At 35.2% G+C, this 20481-nt stretch overlaps 1 protein-coding gene across 4 annotated transcripts in view; it reads right to left on the bottom strand.

The window, feature by feature from the left end:
- LOC136040252 (G protein-activated inward rectifier potassium channel 2-like) overlaps positions 1 to 8330 on the bottom strand; it is a 49745-nt gene extending 41415 nt beyond the window's left edge. The window contains exon 1 of one of the 4 annotated variants that reach the window (XM_065724469.1): positions 8202 to 8330. Coding sequence is in view for 2 of the 4 variants with exons in the window: in XM_065724466.1 (XP_065580538.1) it covers positions 4468 to 4481 (14 nt within the window). In the remaining 2 variants the exon portion in view is untranslated. Of the gene's footprint in view, positions 1 to 4467; positions 4497 to 4961; positions 5100 to 8201 lie in introns of those variants that run through there. The other 3 variants (XM_065724467.1, XM_065724468.1, XM_065724466.1) reach the window with 3 other exon arrangements.
- Between the last annotated feature and the right edge of the window lie 12151 nt (positions 8331 to 20481).

Below are 20481 nucleotides of genomic sequence, written 5' to 3' on the forward strand. Positions count from 1 at the left end.
GAAGCAAGCTAAATTTAAGCCATTCGAAATCATAAACAACAGATTGGTCGAAGTCCATTCTTCAAATGTTAGATGGTTTGTCAGTATTTATAAGAGCCATCCTCTTTTGGGTAAAACTAAATTTGAGAAGTTTTTCTATCCCTGAACTAGCTTCCGGAGGTCTATGGGATATAATTGATCAGGTTAAAGGCTGACCTATAGAGATCAAGTCGAAGTTCGCTTACAATTAATATATGTTCAACGCACTATTGGGCGATAGCCTAATTCGAATAAACAATATATTGATATATCGATATTTTTACTTTTGATAATCGATATATCGATTTTGATATTTCTGATCAGTTTCATGCTCATTTTAACTTAAGATTCTGCCAAAATTTTTCCAAATTTTGAATAAAATACAAAAAAAGTCCGTTAAGTGAATGAATATTCCGAAAACTCTGCTTTGGAATTACTCGGACTCAGGGTAAAGAAAAATGAGATACTGGCTATTTTTGGCTATTCAAAATCAGCCGTACATTAGCAGTTTCCCCTGAGAGTTGGTTCTGCCTTATAGCATTCAATTATTTTTGTTTCCACTCAAAGTATGGAGCATTATTAAAACTAAAAATACAGAAATTTTTCCGTACACGAGGGAGATAACCCCTCCTCAATACTTCGCTCTTCACACCAAAATTTGCATCTATATTTTAAAAATGTCCTTACTCTTTTTAAACGGCTCTTTTTTTCAGAAATGATTTGGGGATAAAGTTACAATTAGCATAAAAACGAGGTATTCAGGAGAGGGGCCCACTCTTCATACACAAGAAAATTTCGGTTCGTTTTATCTTTGGATCTTGCTCCTTACTGTTAATTGGAAAATGCCATTTTTTTATTTAATTGTTTTTCAAATCATGCCGGAAATTCTTCCTCCGTAGAGAATGTTTCCTGGAAATTCTCCTCACTCAATATCTCAATGGAAAGTTTCTCCTGAGTAACATTCGACCATAGAGAATCTCTTCCGTAAAAAACACCCCCCCCCACGCAAAAATCCCCTAGTCAATTTCAACTCCTTTGAAAATTTACAACACATGAAAAATTCAATTTGAAAAGAGAAAGTAAGTCAAATAAAAAGAAATTAATATAAGAATTCTGGGATATTCCCCCGTTTAATGATTTTCGTTTGAAAGTTCATTCTGGAAATTCCCTCCCCATGGATGTATCTCCTCTTGAAAAATCACCACTGAAGAAAATTCGCCCCATAGAAAACTCACCATTCAAAAAAATGTCTTTTTACTTCCCATGTAATCCATACAAACTATATATATATATATATATATATATATATATATATATATATATATATATATATATATATATATATATATATATATATATATATATATATATATACCTCAACTTTATATATATAAATTTACCTCAACTCTCCTAATTTTTGTCTACGAAAACATCGAAGAGAACATATTTGCCTTACCAACATAAGGCACATATGCCTTATGAAATATCTATTACCTATGAAATATCTGAATGGGAATCATAGCTCCTGATTTGTGAGATTTTGCAAGGAAATTTCCCATTTTAGCTTACAAATTAATCACAAACAAACCAAAAAAGATACCTGTCATAAAATATGTTCAAATGTCTTCCATATCTTGTTTTGATAATCAAATTCTTATTTCATAATTTCTTGGAAAGTATGTAAATACTGGAAGAATTGAACTGTTTACTTATAGGAGGACAGTCCAGCCACTTTTTTTTAGAAAGCAACCAAAGAACTTTTTTTTAATAATCAGACTTTCTATTCTGGTTCTTTCTTTTGTTATTGCGGTTTTTTGGGGGGTTGATGTCTTGGGGTATTAATATTGTATATAGATATAATTGTTTTATTCGTAATGCTTGTGGTGTCGAAGGGAAAATATTAGCCGTCTAGTTACGATGGTTTTATTGCAACAGTGTGTGTAATTTACATTCCTTTCTGACTAGCTTTTATTCTTCAGGTGGGGGGATGGCTAATCAGATGTTGCATTCTTTTTTTTATAATTGATTTATCTTTCTCCTACATTTCCAAAAATTCCGATGCCATACAAGGTATAATTTATAACTCTTATTCCGATACTTTGTTAATGCAACTATTTTAATAGCACAAACAACTCTAATGATAATACAAGTATACTTGCATATTAGTCTTCTATTTGAAAGTTCGATCTATATGAAAGAATGCGGTTTTTAACTTTCCCAGGATCAATGCCATGCCTGCATTATTGCCTTAGTGATGAAATTTCAGTGTCGGAAATGTTAGTTCCTAAACTGTGATGTTTCGCTGGGGCTGATTCGTCTTCCCTAAAGACCCAGTGTAGTTGACTTTCCAATGAAGTGAAGCCTCTGGGATTTCCCAGAAGTGGAAATTCTAGTATTTAAATTAGAAGAGTCTTATAAGCTAGAATCCACTTTAAAGATAGTCGGTTTGTAACTTACCTATGCCTTGCCTCGCTGAATTAATTATGTAAGGAATTTCAGAAGTAATAATCCTAGTTCCATATGATATTTTCTTAGCTATTCACAACTTAAAGAATGATCAGTTTGTAAGCCTCCTTATGTCTTACCCCGATCATTATCTTACCGGTGAAAATTCAATAGTAAAAATTCTTTGAAATTATAAAATTTTGTCAAACTATTTGCCACTTTAAAGATGGTTAGTTTGTATACCTGCTTACAGCTTATCTAGATTATTGCCTCTCCTAAGAAATATCAGAAGCTTAGATCATTTTTCTTAAATTTTTAGCTTAAAATAGAAATCCGCCGCTTTAAGGATTATCAGTTTGCAAACTTAAATGTTCCTCACCTGAACATTACCCTACCTAACAAATTTTATCAGTACAAATTTTGAGGGATTGTAATATTTTACTAAACTATTTGCCACTTGTAGGACAGTCAGTACTTACTCTCAGAGTAAGAACCAAAATGATAGAAGAGCCAAAGAAGAACCAAATGATAGTGCAATAAGCTTTACTTGGTCTTTATAAACTTCGAGAAAGTTTTTGACTCGGTAGATCACCAAACACTTTCTCAATACTACGGTATTCCTAATGAGCTCATTCGAATCATTGAAACCTTCTACAAAGACACATAATGCTGCATTCAGACAAGTGATGGGAGTACCCGTTGTTTTCGTATCATGACAGGAGTAGAGCAGGGCTTTGTGCTATCATCACTGTTCTTTAATCTTACCATCGATTATATTATCCAGATCTGGGACGGACATGGGATCCAATTGGGATCCAATAAGAGACTCACAGATTTTGATTCCACTGACGATATCAGTCTCCTAGAGTCTTGTAAACAGAAGCTCCAGCATTACTTTAGCCAATTCAGGACGCTGCCAAACCTTTTAGCCTTAAGATAAATGGCAATAAAACAAAAGTATGGCGAACACTGGATCTCCACTCGACTTACGATGCAACCAGACGGTATAGAAAGCAGTAGAATTCAAGTGCTCAGGAAAAACCCTCCACAACTCAGGATCGTGTCAGCGGGATGTCAAAATAAGGCCAGGCTATTGCGTCTCTCAGGAAACCGTCTCCAATTCGGTGCAGCCAGAAGTACTCTCTCTGACTCAAGCTGAAGCCGTTCAACAGCAACATCCTCTCTATGTTTACTATGGCTTTGAAACTTTGAAACATGTGTTTTGAAGCTTTGAAACATGTGTTTAAGGCGTATACTAAATATTCGTTGATCCCGAAAAGTAAAAAAACGCTACTATACGACAGAAAACTGTAACCACTGGTAACCAAAATGATCAAATATAAGAAGTGGAGATACCTCAGTCATATGATCCACCTGCTCGATACTGGACCACAGAAGGTCGTCGTTCCGTAGTAGGCACGTGGTACCAGAAAAAGGGGACGCCTCAAAACACCTTACTACGCAGCTACCAGGCTGACCTTACAATCCTTAAAGCCTCAATCCAACCTGTATGGCAGGATGTCTGGGCGGCCGCAGGGATGAGAGATGACTGGCAACTCCTCAAGGATAACCTTAGTGCCTCTGAAGGAACAGGAGGATCTATGGTCTAAGGTAAGGTCTAATTTATTTACCACCTAATAACAGTCTGATTGCAAACTTACCTATGCCTTACATTGAATATAACCTATGACATTTTCTTAGCTATTCACTAGCTTAAGGATGACCAGTTTGCAAAATCGCCTATACCTTTCCTGGGGAATTATCCTACCTATGAGACTTCAATAGTGAAAATTCTACGAGAGTGTAGCATTTTCTGAGGTTATTTGCCACTTTAAGAACGATTAGTTTGCAAACATATTCTTGCCTTACCTGAATCATCGCCATCGCCTTCCCTGAGAAATTTCGGAAGCCTAATTCACAGTTCCTAAATTTTAATTTCCTTTGAAATTCCCCGCTTTAAGGATTATCAGTTTGCAAAGTACCTTAACTGAACATTTACCTTACCTCTTAATTTTCATCGATGATAATGTTGTGAGAGTTTAAATTCTTTCTAAACTGCTTTCCACTTTAAGAACATTCAACTTGCAAACCTACTCCTGCCTTACCCGGGTGGTTGCCTTATCTATGAAGTTTCAGTAGTGGAAATCCAAGTTCTTAGAATTTTGAGTTTTCTTAGTTGTTTGTCATATCGAAGACAGTCAGTTTGAGAATTTCCTTATGACTTACCTGGTTCATTTCCTTACCTAAGAGATTTTAGGGGCATAAATTTGAATTCCTAAATTGTAACGTTTCCTTGACAATTCGCCACTTTAAGGATGATTAGGTTGTAAAGTTGTAAACTAGGTTGTAAACTCATGCCTTGCCTGGAGTTTTATCTTACCGATGAAATTTTGTCAGTGAAATTTTTGTGAGATTGTAACATTTTCCAAGGTTATCTGCAACTTTAAGAACGGTCAGTTTGCAAACCTACTCATGCCTTACCAGAATATTTGCCTTACCTATGGAACTTTTGTAATGGGAATCCTATGTCCTTATACGAAATATTTTTCTAAGCTATTTGCCACTTTAAGAATGATCAGTTCACGAACTAAAAACAAATAAATCAAAGAAGACGCAATTCAAAGTAAATGTTGAAGTGTCTTTCGTATCTTTTTGATAATTCACTCATTATTTCATAATTTCTGGGAAAGAAGGTAAATATTGAAATATTTGAATTGTTTACTCACAGGAGCACAGTCTAATCAATCATATTTCAAAATTTTTTGACGATATCAAAAATCTAAAACAAATAGTTTCTGGTAGAAGTAAAGAACTAAAACTAAGAAGTGGATTATTCTAATAGTAACCAAAACGCTAAAAAAGCAGCTTTGACAACAATACATACATTAAAGGAATGGATTTCCATGGTAACTCTAAATCTGTGAAGTTGATTGAATTTAATGTTACCTTCCAAAGTTTTCGCCTATGAAGATTTGCTTGATTTTCAATAAAGAAGGAAAACATCTCCAAACAGGCAAGTAATTTTGACAAAAAAAGGAAAAATACCATCAAATATATCGTATCACAGAATAATTCTAGAAAGGGGTTAAGCCCCTATTGATAAAATTGCCGAAATATTCCACATTCCCACCCCTCCCCGACAAAGATGATCACAAATGCGTATATGTTTTTTACTACCCCAGGAGGAATCATGTCGAATGACTGGTCCTAAGATTATTCAAACGGAAATTAAACTTTTAGCCTACTCATTAGGCAACAAAAAAGATTTGATTAAAATTATTGAAAAACTCTGTATCAAAAGTTCCATTTTTGGTGGCGGTATTGCGACACTGGGATGTACTCTTCGTACAGAGGTGTATAAGGGCCAGCTATTATAGAACAGGGTCGTAGATCTTTTTGTAAGTGGGGGGGAAAGTGTACCTGAAATCTCAATAACTGCCTTCTCCAAAATGTTTTAACTTTTTGTAAGCCTACAGGTAAACTTGGAAGGTGGTTTGTGGGTTCTGGAGGAGGGAATTCAATTCTAATCGCCCTTCACTACGGCAGTATTTTTGGAATAAGCCTGTAATATGTTTGCTATTGGGTGATAGCTCCCCTGTAATTCAAAAGAAATCTTTTGTCTAACGGAAAAGATAGAAACCATGTTCTTACCACCACAAAAGTTTGAGGGGTTGGCACATCGCTAGTGCCGCCAGGCCACTTCCCAGGAAGAGGAAGGGTGTGCTACCAGTAGCTTTGTTTTTACCGACATTTATATTGGAATTTTCCTATTTTATTGTGTTTTTCACGTCTTTCCTGTTTCCAACGACTATTTCCCCCTGATATGATTTTTGGCTTCGATTAAGAGGTCCCAACGAAAAGATTTCTTTTAACAACTCACCTGTAAAACTGTGGAAGTTAAGACCCAATAATACATGTTTGATATTGCAAAACGCCTACTAACAAACATTTTAAAGGATACCTTTTTTGGTGGGATGATTATCGTCAAAGTATTGTTACACGAGTATACGAATATTAAACCTGGATGTTGAAAAAGAACAGCGATATACATAGGGGGTAGTAAAAACGCTCACATCTGAGATATTCTGAGATCGAACAGATTTGGTCCAGTAAAAATATGGTTTTAAGCCAACATTTGAGCAATAGAATAGTTTTTGACAAAACGATGCTCAGACAAATTTTCTTAATAACATATCCAAAACCGGTCAACATCAACCGTACAGAAATATCCCCTTTTCAGTGAAAAGAGGAGAAAGGAGGGAGAGGAATCACGTGTTTAAAGTTTTGCAGTATTTTCTGGATTGAAATGTCGTTTCCTATTAACTCAAGTCATAGCTTAGTACCTCATTTCCACCCAAGCAAGGGTGCACTTGCTGATTTGATTTGTACTCTGTAAATCAATTGCAGGGGAAAGGGGAATCAAAACATAAGTTTGTGGAGTATTTGGCGGATTGAAATGTCGTTCATTATTAATCAATAGCTGGGGATACCAAAAATAATATCAGAATTGAAAAATTCCCTCACCTAGTGCAGAAAAAGTGCCAGAAGGGGTAAAAATAACATTTGTGGCACTAGAATAATACTATACACAATAAAAAAAATGGGGAAACGTGATACTAATTGGCATAAATTTCTGATTCTGATGTTATTTTTGGTATTCCCAGACTTGAATTAATAGCAAATGACCTTTCCAAAAAATATTGCAGAAAGTTAAATCCGAGATTTAATCCCCATCCCAGAAAAAAGGAGCATTTCTTCATGTTCGACTTTAGCTTATTTAACATATGCTATTAAGAAAATTTGTCTGAACAATTGTGTGCCAAAACATTTCTCTTGTTCAAATGCTGAGGTTAGGCCATTTTTTTTCTTGTAGTTTTACCGGATTAATTACAGTAACAAAGTGCAAGTAGATTGACCCTTGTCAAAAGAGAAACAATTTATTTCGTCTATAAGAGGGGCAGACCCCACCCTCTCCTTAACATATTTACTCTCCGTGCTAAATTTTGACTTTTTGCCCTCAGTTCCTTAAGAACAACTGCTCAAACACGAGGGCTGTTGAAATGGGATAAAAAGTACTTTTAAAGCATAGTGAAAGTTCGGCGGGGAGTTGAGGAGGGCACAGCTCTGCTTTTATATGAACAATCTCTATTCATTTCAAGTTTTAATGCCGTTCTTTACTTTCATTCGAAAAACTTATTTTTGTATATTTCTGTTTGGTTTTAATATAGTGCCCTAAGTTACTCTAAATATAAAGAGGACGACCGCCCCCTCAAATATCATTCCTAACGTCACTGTTCATTTTTTTAAAACACTGCTTCAAGAAATTATTGTATTGTATTTAGTGTATTTATTAGGGTGTTTTTTTATTTAGTGTATAGAAATTAGTGTATTTATTTAGTGTATTTTATTTTCGGACAAAAAGGTCGATTCTCCAAAATAAACTATCATCTGTATGTAAAAGTTTTTTTTTTGGGGGGGGGAGGTGCAAGGAGCGCACCAAAATTGTTTTCTATTCGTTTTTTACGTTTTTACGAGTCGAACAAATATTTCTGGGGGGGATCAAACTCCCTAAGCCCCCTGTTTGTGTGTCCCCCATCTAAGGAGGTCAAAAATTGTATTGATTACAGGGGTGGGGGAGAGAAGAGTCAATAAAAAAGCCCACACCTCGTTCCTGCCCACCCCCCCCAACATCAACTATGTACCTACCCCTGTCCCTAATCAAAGTCTCTGAATTTTACCTGTTAATCCTAAAAATCCTAGGAAAAAGAGCACTTTAGCTGAAATATTACTTTTTTGGCATAAAATTTAGGACTAGCCTCAATGCCAAGATTCTACAAAAAGTGCATATTTTTTAAACTGCTTGGATAAAAGTGGTTAAGAAATAATTGCTTTCCATTATAATCCGAAACGATGACGCAAGCTGTAAACAATCGGTCAGTATGCAATTAGGTATTTTGTTTTCTTTATGGCCTTTGTATTCAATTTAATCTTTTTTATTCCCTGTCTCTCTTCGTTTCGGTGCATAAAAAAACGTCTAAAGTAAACCCATCAATGTCTATAATATCTCGTAACATATTTGCTAAATACTTTATGTTTAGTAATTAATTTAATATTAATTACAGTAATGAAATGCTTTGTTGCATTTTTTAAGTCTTTAGTTACGAGACAATATTATTAAAAGAGCTAGAAAAAAAAAAAAAAAAACAGAAAAGGAAATTGACAAGCACGCTTTTGATCTTAACATGATTGTTCATTTGCATTTTTTTCACTTTTTGCACTTTTTTATTAAGTGCCAAAGATGTAAAAAAAAATAAAAAATAAAAGTTCCCATTTCTGGTCTCAAAAATTTAAAACCAGAAATGTTAGTCAGAACTCTCAGCGAACAACTAGTTATGGTCATCCATGGCCAACGGGATCACCTTTCCAAGGCATACCCTTTAACAACAGGGGCTCCTGAGGGAAACCCTTTCCGTTTCCAGTTAGTAGACACCCCTCCCCTCCCAGAGACCTCTAACTTTTACCCGTTTCTCGCTGCTAAAATTCAACTGCTTTTGAAAACTATTATCTGCCTGACTGTCCCATTGGCTGGGATCCACATGAAGTTGTTCATATCCCCTCAAAACCGTGTCTCGTACCTTCTTGCCCCAGTTAATCCTGAGATACTTAGTACTAATTGCCCTTGGAAAAATATCGCGGCTATTCGCAGTTGAAAACTGTCATTTTCAAAAAGATTTTCTTATATTTTTTTAAGTTCTGAAGTTTTGAGAGCAATACTATATTTTTGCCAATGTCACCACAATGAACCCTGAAAGTAAAAACCGCAACAAAGTCACCAAGTTTTCCCAAAATCTCATTCCCAAAAGTCAAAAATACTCCCAAAAGTCATTCCCAAAAAATACTACACATTTTTAAGTTGTTTGGTGCTGTAATTTGTAGCTATTTTTTGCAACACATATTTCTCTCTTCTAAATTTGGCACCCGCTATTAGTATATATGAAGTATATTTCGCCCCATAACTATATATGGAGTATTCTTTTTCATTAGGAGTAGAACTCCCAATTCTCCCTACGTTTTTAGATATATATAGTTGGGTAGGTTCTATCATAACCAATTAAAAAACGAGATTTGGTTATCACTATTCTTGGTACTTTAGACTTACTTTTTCGGAAATGGAAAGCAATTAGAGCCCAGCGAGGTTTCAATTTTTACTGCTACTGCTAATAACTCATTGCAGCGCAAAGTGGCCTCAGGACATTTTTAATCGTCTGATAAGGACGATTTTTAGCAATCTGTCATCCTTCATCCGCAGAACATGTCCTAGCCATCTCAACCTTTCTTTTGTTATAGTACTAGAAAGCAGGACTGAACCGCGTTTTTGTATAGCTTACTATTTGAAATATGGTTCGTCAGACGGGTGCTCAAATAAATTCGTAGACAAATTATCTGGGAAACACCAAAAAAATTCTCCTCCGTCTTTTGGGGCGCCCAAGCTACACAACCATACCCCACATCTGTCATCTGTAGCTTCCAACGTTCCAATCTTGGTTTGTTATTGTGGACCTCTAGTAGGCAGCCACTACCGCAGCAACCTATGAATTGTACCTATCAATTGAAGCTATCAACCTGATCGATCTCATTACTAACTGAACATCACCACTTCACCTTCACTTACTCCCAGTCTTAGAGACTTAGTTTTCTTAACATTAAGTGCCAGACCTGTTCTTGCCCCCTTATGTCTAAAAACCTAAAAAAATTCATTTAGCTAACATTTTCATCTAGCATAATATTTCATCTAGCTGTAATCATCAGCATGATCAATGTCTAGGATAGATTCACTTTCCCATTTGATTTTGAGCTCTCCCATAGCCTTTGCTGTGCTCATTCACAGAGTCCATCCCAAAAGAGGATAGAATGCAACCCTCCTTAACTCCTGATTCAATAGGAAACGTGCTTCTAACCTCATTTCCTACTCTAACTGCAGCAGGGATATTCTCGTATATAGCACTTATCACTTTAACGGATTTATGTGGCATATCCTACTAGGGCAGGACCTTTGCTAAAGCTCTTCAATCACCTGAATCAGACGCAGGATCTATAAAATTGAGGACTAAAAGTGTTTGAGAACTCAGGCAAAATATGAAAAAGACTTAAGTCCATCAAAACTATCAACACAAAACGGGATAGTTTAACTCCTGATTCAAGAGGAAACCAGCTATTAACCTCATATCCTACCTACTAAAAAACCTACCAGCTATTAACCTACCTTAACTGCAGTTGTGATATTCCCCTACATAGCTCTAATCACTTTAATGTATTTATCTGGTGTGCCATACAAGGATAGGACTCTCACTAAAGCTCTTCTATTCGCTTAAGGAAGTTTGAAAGCGAAACAAACCCATTATTCCATGAATTTTACTTTTGTTTTTAGTGTGTTTACACCATGAATTTGTGTTTGTGTTATGTTACACATTATACCGTGAATTCATCAACCAACATGAAGTTTACTTTTTTTCAAGATATGTTATGGATTTTGAAACAAAAGCTCATTAGGGGACACCATTTTATTTGAAAAACAAAGTACCAGGGGCGAACCCAGTGATAAATTTTGGAGGGAAATAGATATTTTGAATGAGGGATCGTAATATTGGCTAAAAAGGGGGTAGGAAAAAATAAAGTTTTTAGAATATAAGGTACATTCTTTATTGAGATAGCACTGTAAATATGCAATTATAAAATAAATAAATAAAATATTTAAAATAAATAAAATAAAATAAAATCAAGCTGTCTTTTTTTGATGCGGGCTAGTCTCTCCAAAATGTCTTCTGCATTGACTGGAACATCCGTGTGTATGGATAATAAGGCAAATTCATTACGCTCGCACGCAGCCGTAGTGACGAAAATTGTTGAACCAATGTTCAAAAATTGATGTTGAGTGGAGAAAATCATCACATTCTTTTAGCAAAGTATGACATATTTTGGTGCCAAGCTTCCCTACTGTATCCACATTCTCTTCCACATAGCTAACTCAGGTTGCAAGCTTCCCCTATAGCTGTCTGCATCAAGATAACAAAAAGTAAGTCAGAGTATCGGATAAATCCTTTCTTTTTATTTGTCAAGTGAAATACAGTGCTGAGGAAATAGGTATTACAGTGACTCCAGCAACTTCCTGTGACTAAGGAATTGCTGATGCAGCTGGGGCAAAAAGTGATCCATAAATAGGATAAATACAGAAAGCAAGTAATATGTTTTAGAATCATCTCACACTGCTGCGTAATTATTCCTATATGTTTTTTGGAGCTCATCTGGGCCCTCCAGTGCTGACTTTATCATCTTGACACAGTTCAACCCTTTCAGTAAAAAGTGGATGAAACATAGCTTCACTCCTCTCTCTCATGCCTCTAACTTTACTCCTAAGATCGTCTGAATGTTTGAGAAAGTATGCAAGGTCTATGGTTTGTGATTGCAAAGATGTCGAAAAATTATGTGACAGACTATACACTTTACTCATACTAACCATAGCTGCAACAAAACTGTATCTATCAATAGCAGATAGAAAAGAATAAACTTTGCTTGAAGATTCAGAATCTGAATCAAGATGTTCTTGAATTTCCTTCATAGGCTTACTGATAATAATAAACATCTCTTTAAACACAATGATTGCTTTTAAGTGCTCCATCCATCTATTCTCACAAATTTGTTTAATCCTATTCTTTTGGTCCCTGTGATGAGATTATTTGCTTGAATAAATTGTTTTGAAAATTACAGAGCGTTTTGGTGAAATTCTAAAGAAATTAATTACTTCTTTCAAAGTTCCAAGAAAATTTGTTATAACAGGTATGTTGTATAAATGACTCTGTGCTAAATTTAAGGAGGGACTTTCACAGTGAATATAGACTACCCGGGGAAAAAATTGACGGAGCATAGAAGCCCAACCTGGAAACTGGCTGCTCATAGATGGCGCTCTATCTTAACCTTACTCCTTGAGTATTTAAATTGATTCCTATTCCAATTAAGGTTTGTATCAACCAACCAAGGTCTGCCATGAAATAATTGTTTCTTTTTGAAAAAGTTAAAAAAATTTATTTCCGTTTTAAAATAATGGACATCTAATTAACAAGCAGGGGCGTAGAATAAAAAGCACTCGCGTGATTTAAATGAAATTCAACGATCTTAGGGACCTGAGGTTATAAAAGCACATGGCTTACTTGGCAGCAGCCTGGCATTGTTCCCAACTGCATTTTCACATAAACAAAAATTTTCGTATGGAGATCGTCACACATTGCCTAGGCCTACTTGTTGTGCATACATTTCTCTACGTCAATGGGAATAAAACTCGTAATGAATTTGGTTAGCTTTTAAGACAGTTATGTTTGAATTTATTTTATAAAATGAATAAATCATTTAGTTAATATCCTCATCACAACAAGATTTACAGCGTATATTATCCTTTTGATTTATAAGATTACTCAAGTTCCATAGGAACTTTGACCCTATAGGACAAATTTCCCAAATTTCAAGGGGATGTATTCCCGTTATCCACCCTGGGTTCGCCCCTGCAAAAGAACTGAATTTTTAAGGAATGAATAGACCTAAGATAATTTCAGGGGTAAAAAATGTTACACTACGATGTCATTTGATTATTTATTATGCTGTAATTTTTTCGTTTATTATGATGTCATTTGAGTTTTTGCTTATTGATTTTCACGGTTTAACCTGATAGCACTGACCAAAAGTTTGGTAAAAACTTTGGCCCAAAAGAATTTTTTAAGCGAAATTGTAGTTTTTAGGACTGAATAGACGTAAGATTTCAGGGGAAAAAAAATATTACATTGTGATGTCATTTGTAGTTCAAGATGTTATGCTGCAGTTTCTTATTTATATATTAAATTCAAGTTATAGCAAGCCAATATGCTAATAATTAGTACAATAATCTAATATGTTAAATAGGAAACCCCTCGATTACTATTTTTGAGGCTGTTTATCTCACACACTAAGTTCTTGGTTGTAACTCTTCCCCTCTTTAGTGCTTAAATGTGGGTTCTGGGTGGGTACGGCGTTCTGTTGAACCTCCTGGGAAATCAGAGTTTTGTTTCGCCTCTTGAGGCTCATAAGCCTAATTGACCTATTGGTGTATAAATTATATGCACAAAAATTAATATAATTTTTTTTTAATGTCTTCTGAAAATTACACCTGATATGTTTTTGCATTTATTCTACCGACGCTGGTCAGCCAATCAGATCATGATTCAGATCTGACGTATTAATATTCACAAAGTTGTTTCAGGAGGTGGGGGGAAGAGAGAAAAGCCTATTTTCTACATTTTCAAGAATTTTTGAAGTCTTAATTTTTCTGTTCATTTTACTATTCTAAGGTGGGTGGAGGTAAAAGCATATCTCAAAGAATAAAATGAAATGAAATGGGGAATGGCTAAGCCAAACGTGATAAGAAATATTATATATTTGAATTTTTCTTTTTAAGAAACCAGGTTGTTACCTATGACATAACCGGCATGAAACCCTATAAGGTAAATTTTTGTAATAATGATTTACAACATTTCGAATGACTATAGCATTGTAAGATTAAATATTTTAAATGCCACAACATGAGTGGTCATACTCTCAAACGTTAAAATTTTTGGAAAAACCGAATGATAATTAGCGCATTCTGATGATTCTAATATTAACAAAAAGAGCCTTTCGGGGAAGAAATGTAAATTTTAGACGTAAATAAATTCTAAGATTCACAAGGGCTAATAGTAGGGTCACGGGAAAAAACAGGGCAAATAAGGATAAAACTAACCTTATTCTGCTTATTGGTGATTATAGAGAATCCTGTTCATGAGGTTCTTCTATGTTGGAAGGGCATATCGACAATTATGAGAGAAGTCATTGGAACACAAACATTCAATCGACAAACCCATGAAGTCATCCGAGAGGCCCAAAAATGTTTACTCTGCCTTGGTTCAACACGTTAATGACAACTCAAACCGTTTCACCTTATTTATTACTTCCCCCCGTTATAGCCTTCTTCAAAGGCTTCACGTAGGTTGTCTGAGAGGAGGTTGAAATTAAGAAGTGAATCTGTAATTGAGTAGGGTGTAATTTCTTCAAAAACCTGGAGGGAGGGTTGGAGCCAATTTTGCCAAATCACAGGATAGTTTAATTTAATAAATAGGCCATAAATTAGCCATAAAATACAAAGGCAAAAGCATAAATTTAGCACAAATTTAGCACATAAATTAGCGCAAAGACAAAAATATACTAAAGAAAACTGTTTTGTTTCTGTGGATGCTTAAATTATGTAGGCCCATCTTAGTTTTGAAAATATTTCGGAAGACGCTAAATTTCAGCTGGTGGGGCACACTGGGGTCTGGGGAGTTGCCCCCCTCCTCCGTAGGAAATTACACCCATACCAAAGAGTTGCTCTTAATACAGATGCTGGGGAAATTTATCTTAACCTTATTTACGTTACTCATATTATTTTTTTTTTGTATTTTTCGCATTACCGTATTTTGTAACTTAGTAGAGATTCTGATACTTCATACCCGGACAAAGAGTACTATTCAAAAAATTCTTAAAATATATTCTTAAACGAAAGTTTGTTCTGTCATTTGACATCTGGGCTTATTATCTATTCCCCTTTTTACCGTTCATTAAGGGATGCCAATTCATAAGATATTACATAAAAAACTAGTTTTTTTTAACTGAAACAAGGAGCGACATTACAACTTAAAAAGAACAGAAATTACTCCGTATATGAAATGGGTTGTCCCCTCCGCAATCCCTCGCACTTTACGCTAAAGCTTTTAATTGTTTTAAAAAGTAGAATTGTGGCAGAGAGTCAAACTTTAGCGTAAAGAGCGAGGGATTGCGGAGGGGACAACCCATTTCATATACGGAGTAATTTCTGTTCGTTTTAAGTTTATTGTCGCTCCTTACTTTCAGTTAAAAAAAACTAGTTTTTTTATGTAATTTCTGAACGTTTTTGAATTAATGCATGTTTGATTTTGGCTCTCCACAAATAAATTATGAAAATGAAATTTCCATATTAATTCCTTTTTGGCTAAATGGCTTTCTCTTAGTTTTGATCAGACGATTTTGAGAAATAAGGGGTGGGGAAGGAGGCCTAGTTGCCCTGCAATTTTTCGGTTACATAAAAAGGCAACTATGAATTTTTATTTTTAACGAATGTTTTTATTAGTAAAAAATATACGTAACTTAAGAATTAACTTACGTAACAAACTTTTATATTCTTAAATTTTTATTATGTATATAAGGGGGTCTGTACCCTCGTTAATACCTCGCTCGTTACACTAAATCGTAAGTTTTGTCCCAATTCTTTAAGAATGACCCCTGAATCAGAAAGGCCGTAGAATAAATAGTTGAAATTACTAAAAATACTATAGCATAAAGAGCGAGGTATTTATCTCCTCCTAAATACCTCGCTCTTTATGCTGAAGTATTTTTAGAACCCCTCATATGCGTAATAATCTATGTTCGTTTTAAGTTTCAATGCTACTCCTTACTTTCAATTGAAAAAACTTTTCCATGTTTATTTTTTCATTGTTTTTTATAGTAATTTTAGAAAATCCTGCGCCCTTTTCATTGAATTTCTGTTCCCCCCATGGTATATTTCTCCAAGGAAAGATCCTCCCAAATAGCCCCCTCCCCTCAACCCCACCCCCAAAACCAAAAAAATCCCCTGAAAACGTCTGTACACTTCCCAATAACCATTATTGTATGTAAACACTGGTCGAAGTTTGTAACTTGTAGCCCCTCCTCCAGGGACTGTGGGGGAGTAAGTTATTCCCAAAGACATAGTTATTATGATTTTTGACTATGCGGAACAAAATGGCTATCTCAAAATTTTAATCCGTTGACTTTGGAGAAAAAATGAGCGTGGGAGGGGGCCTAGGTGCCCTCCAATTTTTTGGTCACTTAAAAAGGGCACTAGAACTTTTCATTTCCGTTAGAATGAGCCCTCTTGTGACATTCTAGGATCACTTGGTCGATACGATGACCCCTGGAAAAAAAAAAAAAAACAAAAAACAAACAAATAAACCACCAATTTGTCTTCTGGCAAAAAACACGAAATTCCACATTTTTGTAGATAGGAGCTTAAAATTTTGCTACAGGGTTCTCTGATACGCCAAATGCGATGGTGTGATTTTTATTAAGATTCTATGACTTTTAGGGGGTGTTTCCCCCTATTTTCCAAAATAAGGCAAATTTTCTCAGGCTCGTAACTTTTGATGACAAAGACTAATTTTGATGAAACTTATATATTTAAAGTCAGCATGAAAATCCGATTCTTTGATGTATATTTTAGCATTAAAATTCCGTTTTTTAGAGTTTCGTTTAATATTGAGCCGGGTCGCTTCTTACTACAGTTCGTTACCAAACTGTTTGATAAAACTGTTTGATAAGAAGAGGGCCAAGAACTAAATAAATATGTAAAAAAGTCATTTTTCAAAATACAAGGGAGGTGTAATAAATCGGAGGGGCGAGGGGTACTCCCACCCCCGATTGGTACCCCTGAGGTTCACTGTCGTTTATTATTGTCTTTTATCTACTTCAGTATTCTTCTTTTTTTATTGGGGACAAGGGCCAGAGATCTCATCGCAAGTATTTGCATTTATTTTTTTTTTCACGAGCTGCGAATTGTATAGTATTTCTGGTTGTCCTATTTTTAAGAAGTAGATAATTATATCTTCACAATCGAAATTTAGTTATATTTGTCACTCTTGCCATCTGAATACTAAGGTTGAGGCGGAAGTTATCCTTCTTCTTCACAGTCTAAGATTGTTTGTGTGACCCCGTTAGGTTGCACCACAGCTTGTAGTATCACGAATATAACTAATAGTATACAATATTTTGCTGTCCAAAAACCAAAACTTGAAGACTAAAAAAATTAAAAGTGTATACATTTTTATCAATTAATAGTGCAACAGAAAATCTTTAAACATCTTAAAATAAAACCGTGTATAAAGAGATCCTTGCTGGAATATTGATTTGTAATGTAATTCTTTTTTAATGCGATTATTTTCCAAAATGCTTGGAATTTAACAAAAGAAAACTCACTTCTTACTTACTTTTACGCATGTAGACAACGATTCACGTAGCACAGGTACCAACCTCCTGATTCTCTGCCTTCGGGAAAGGATACTTTTCGTGGTGGGGGGGGGGGAAATCATCTGACTCTTCCGACGTTTTTGTCCCAGATTTCTCCAAGCTATCATTGGAGCTGGGTTGACTCTGGTTGACTTAGAGACTTAAACCTTTGACCCCGTTCCAAATAAAGAAATCAGCGACACCAGGACTTGAACTCCAGCCATTACGGAGACAGTATTGCAAGTCTAGCGCCCCAACTGCAAGGTTCGGCTAGCCACTCCGATTGTAAACAAATTGAAATTGAAACTGAAACAACACAGTGAGAATTAGTTATAAATGACAGTGTTGCTGAGTCGAAGAGAAGATTATTATTACTGAACATTTTTGCAACTATTTTTCTAATATTAGTTCATATATTACACCGTCTGAATATTATAGAATCTCCTAATGAATTTCAGAGTGTAATAGAGAAGTTAAAAAGTGAAATTCCTTAGATCTAGGCGAGAGTTCCAATTCATCTGTTTTCAAGGGAAATTTTTAGTTCTTGTCTCCCTCTCCCTCCACCCTAAAAGAAATGTGTTTTCTTTGACAGGAGCAGATCCGAGTAATATTTCAACCATTGAACGCTCGGGCATGCAAGAAACACAGATATACAAATCGATTCGTTGTTCTAATATCGAAGAAGTGCCAGTTTTTTTTTACTATAGTTTTGTTTTCGAATGTCTGCTAATGGTAAGTGATGACCTGCTGTGACCTGCAGTGATGAACACTTTAAAACCCTTTTCACTACATTTACATAAATAAAATAAGATTTTTTTTCTTTTAATAAATCACAATTCAACACATCCTAACTCTCGCTGGGCCTTGCGTTATGGGTAGCTACAACAGTCCTTAAAAAAAAATCCCAAAATCAAATATTTCGCAATCCAGGTGAGTCGTATCCCCCTCTACATATAAAATAAACTTCACTAATTAAATTAAATTTCAAACAATCATAAGGAATTGACTTCAAATCTAAACTCTATAATTTAAAAATTCATAGAAAAACCTATGATATTTCTACATTCCCTAAATATATTCAATCTTAAACCCTATGTAAAAATTCTAATCAAATGTCGAACTCTAAATTCAAACACCTCATTAAAAGTTAGAAATATTTAACTTATATTTTACAAGGGTATTAAGGGAAATTTCTCCTTAATACTCCTAGTCGTTGTAGTAGTAATAGTAGTAGCAGTCAGAAATAGTAATAGTAGCATACATATAGTATCTTATAGTTGGTTAAACATATCCTTCAACATGCACTGAAAGTTTCAATTTTATGCTTTAAACTGTTCCTGGAATAAAGCTGTAATGCCCTTTCAACAATCTGCTTCAACATTCTGTGCTTCGATTTTCTTCAAAATCTTTCTCAACATTCCCCAAATTTTCACCGCAATGCGATTAGCTTCAGTAATACTAGATGCAGTACTCGTAATAGTGCTACTACAACAGCTTGTAGTAGCAGTAACAGTAGTGATAGTAGTAGTCTTAGTGGTAGTAGTAGTAGTAGTAGTCGTAGTAGTAGTAGTAGTAGTAGTAGTAGTAGTAGTAGTAGTAGTAGTAGTAGTAGTAGTAGTAGTAGTAGTAGTAGTAGTAGTAGAAGTAGTAGCAGTTGTAGTAGTAGTAGCAGTAGTAGTAAGCACATTGTGCCGTTAGATTGGTTCAAAATCCCCCTAAATATTCCCTGAGAGTTTCATCTTCATACTCTTAGCCTCGGTAGTTGTAGTAGTGATATTAGTAGTTGAATTAGCAGCAATAGTACTAGTAGTAGTATATAAAGAGTGTCTTTTGGTTTGTTCTGATAAAAAATTCCAAGTTAAAAAAAAAACATGTATAAGCCCCCAAAAAATTCTCAGTCCCAAAATAATTTTATGTTCCGAAAATTCTGATTCCAAAAAACATTCAAGTTCAAAACAATTGGGGGGGGGGGCAGTGAAGTGGGATATGGGTCTCTGGATTAGCTATATGGGGACTCAAACTCATGCGCAAGCCCGGTAATGGAAAACCACTGCGCTCAGGACTATTACATTAGGAGAAGTGCTTATGGGCGTGGTCGGACGTTTGAATAGGATGCAATTCATTTCACTTAATTGTTAATTCATATGGTGATATCTGAGGGTTTTTGTCGAGTACAGATAAGGCTCATAAAACCTGGTCTAGGAAGTGCTTATAGATTTGGTGGCCTTTAAAAAGGTCATTGAGTAGGAATGGGGGGATGGGAGACTTAAAAACATCTGCTTCTTATCATCAGTCATTACTCACTTAGTTTGGTCCCAATTAATACCACTGGTTTCGTTCATCTTCTTCCTAGAACATCTTTTGCACATTCCGAGAAGGAATTTGTGTAGGAATCCATGTCCTAAAAAATCGTATCTTATCTTCGGTGCTATGTATTCTATACGGATATACAGGACAGATGAAATCTTCCAAATTGAATATGGGAATGTTTGACATGCACTTTTCAATTAAAAGTTTATTAGTGTTTACGTTACCCTTTACATATAGGACTACCACTCCAAAAAAACTGCATATTTCTTTTACTTCCTCCTAAGCAACATTTAGTTCCTTTCCCCCTTCATAGAATGGGGGAACCACTCGGTCATAGAATCCCAGTCAGTCCATATGGCGTAATGTAGTACCACACGGGTCTCTCTATTGTAGACATGCATATTGTGACTGACTTACCATTTATAGCAGGAAACTTAACAATAAAAGTCCATATCAGCAATAAAAATGCAGAGTAAAATATTACACCACACGAGGATTTCTTTAAACCAATGTATTCACGATCGGAAATACCAAGCATCTTTGAAACTTCTGTGATACCTTGATCGAACTCAGTTTACCAATTGATAATAATTTGCC

Source organism: Artemia franciscana, chromosome 20 (assembly GCF_032884065.1).
Source record: "Artemia franciscana chromosome 20, ASM3288406v1, whole genome shotgun sequence".
Classification (NCBI taxonomy): Eukaryota; Metazoa; Arthropoda; class Branchiopoda; order Anostraca; family Artemiidae; genus Artemia; species Artemia franciscana.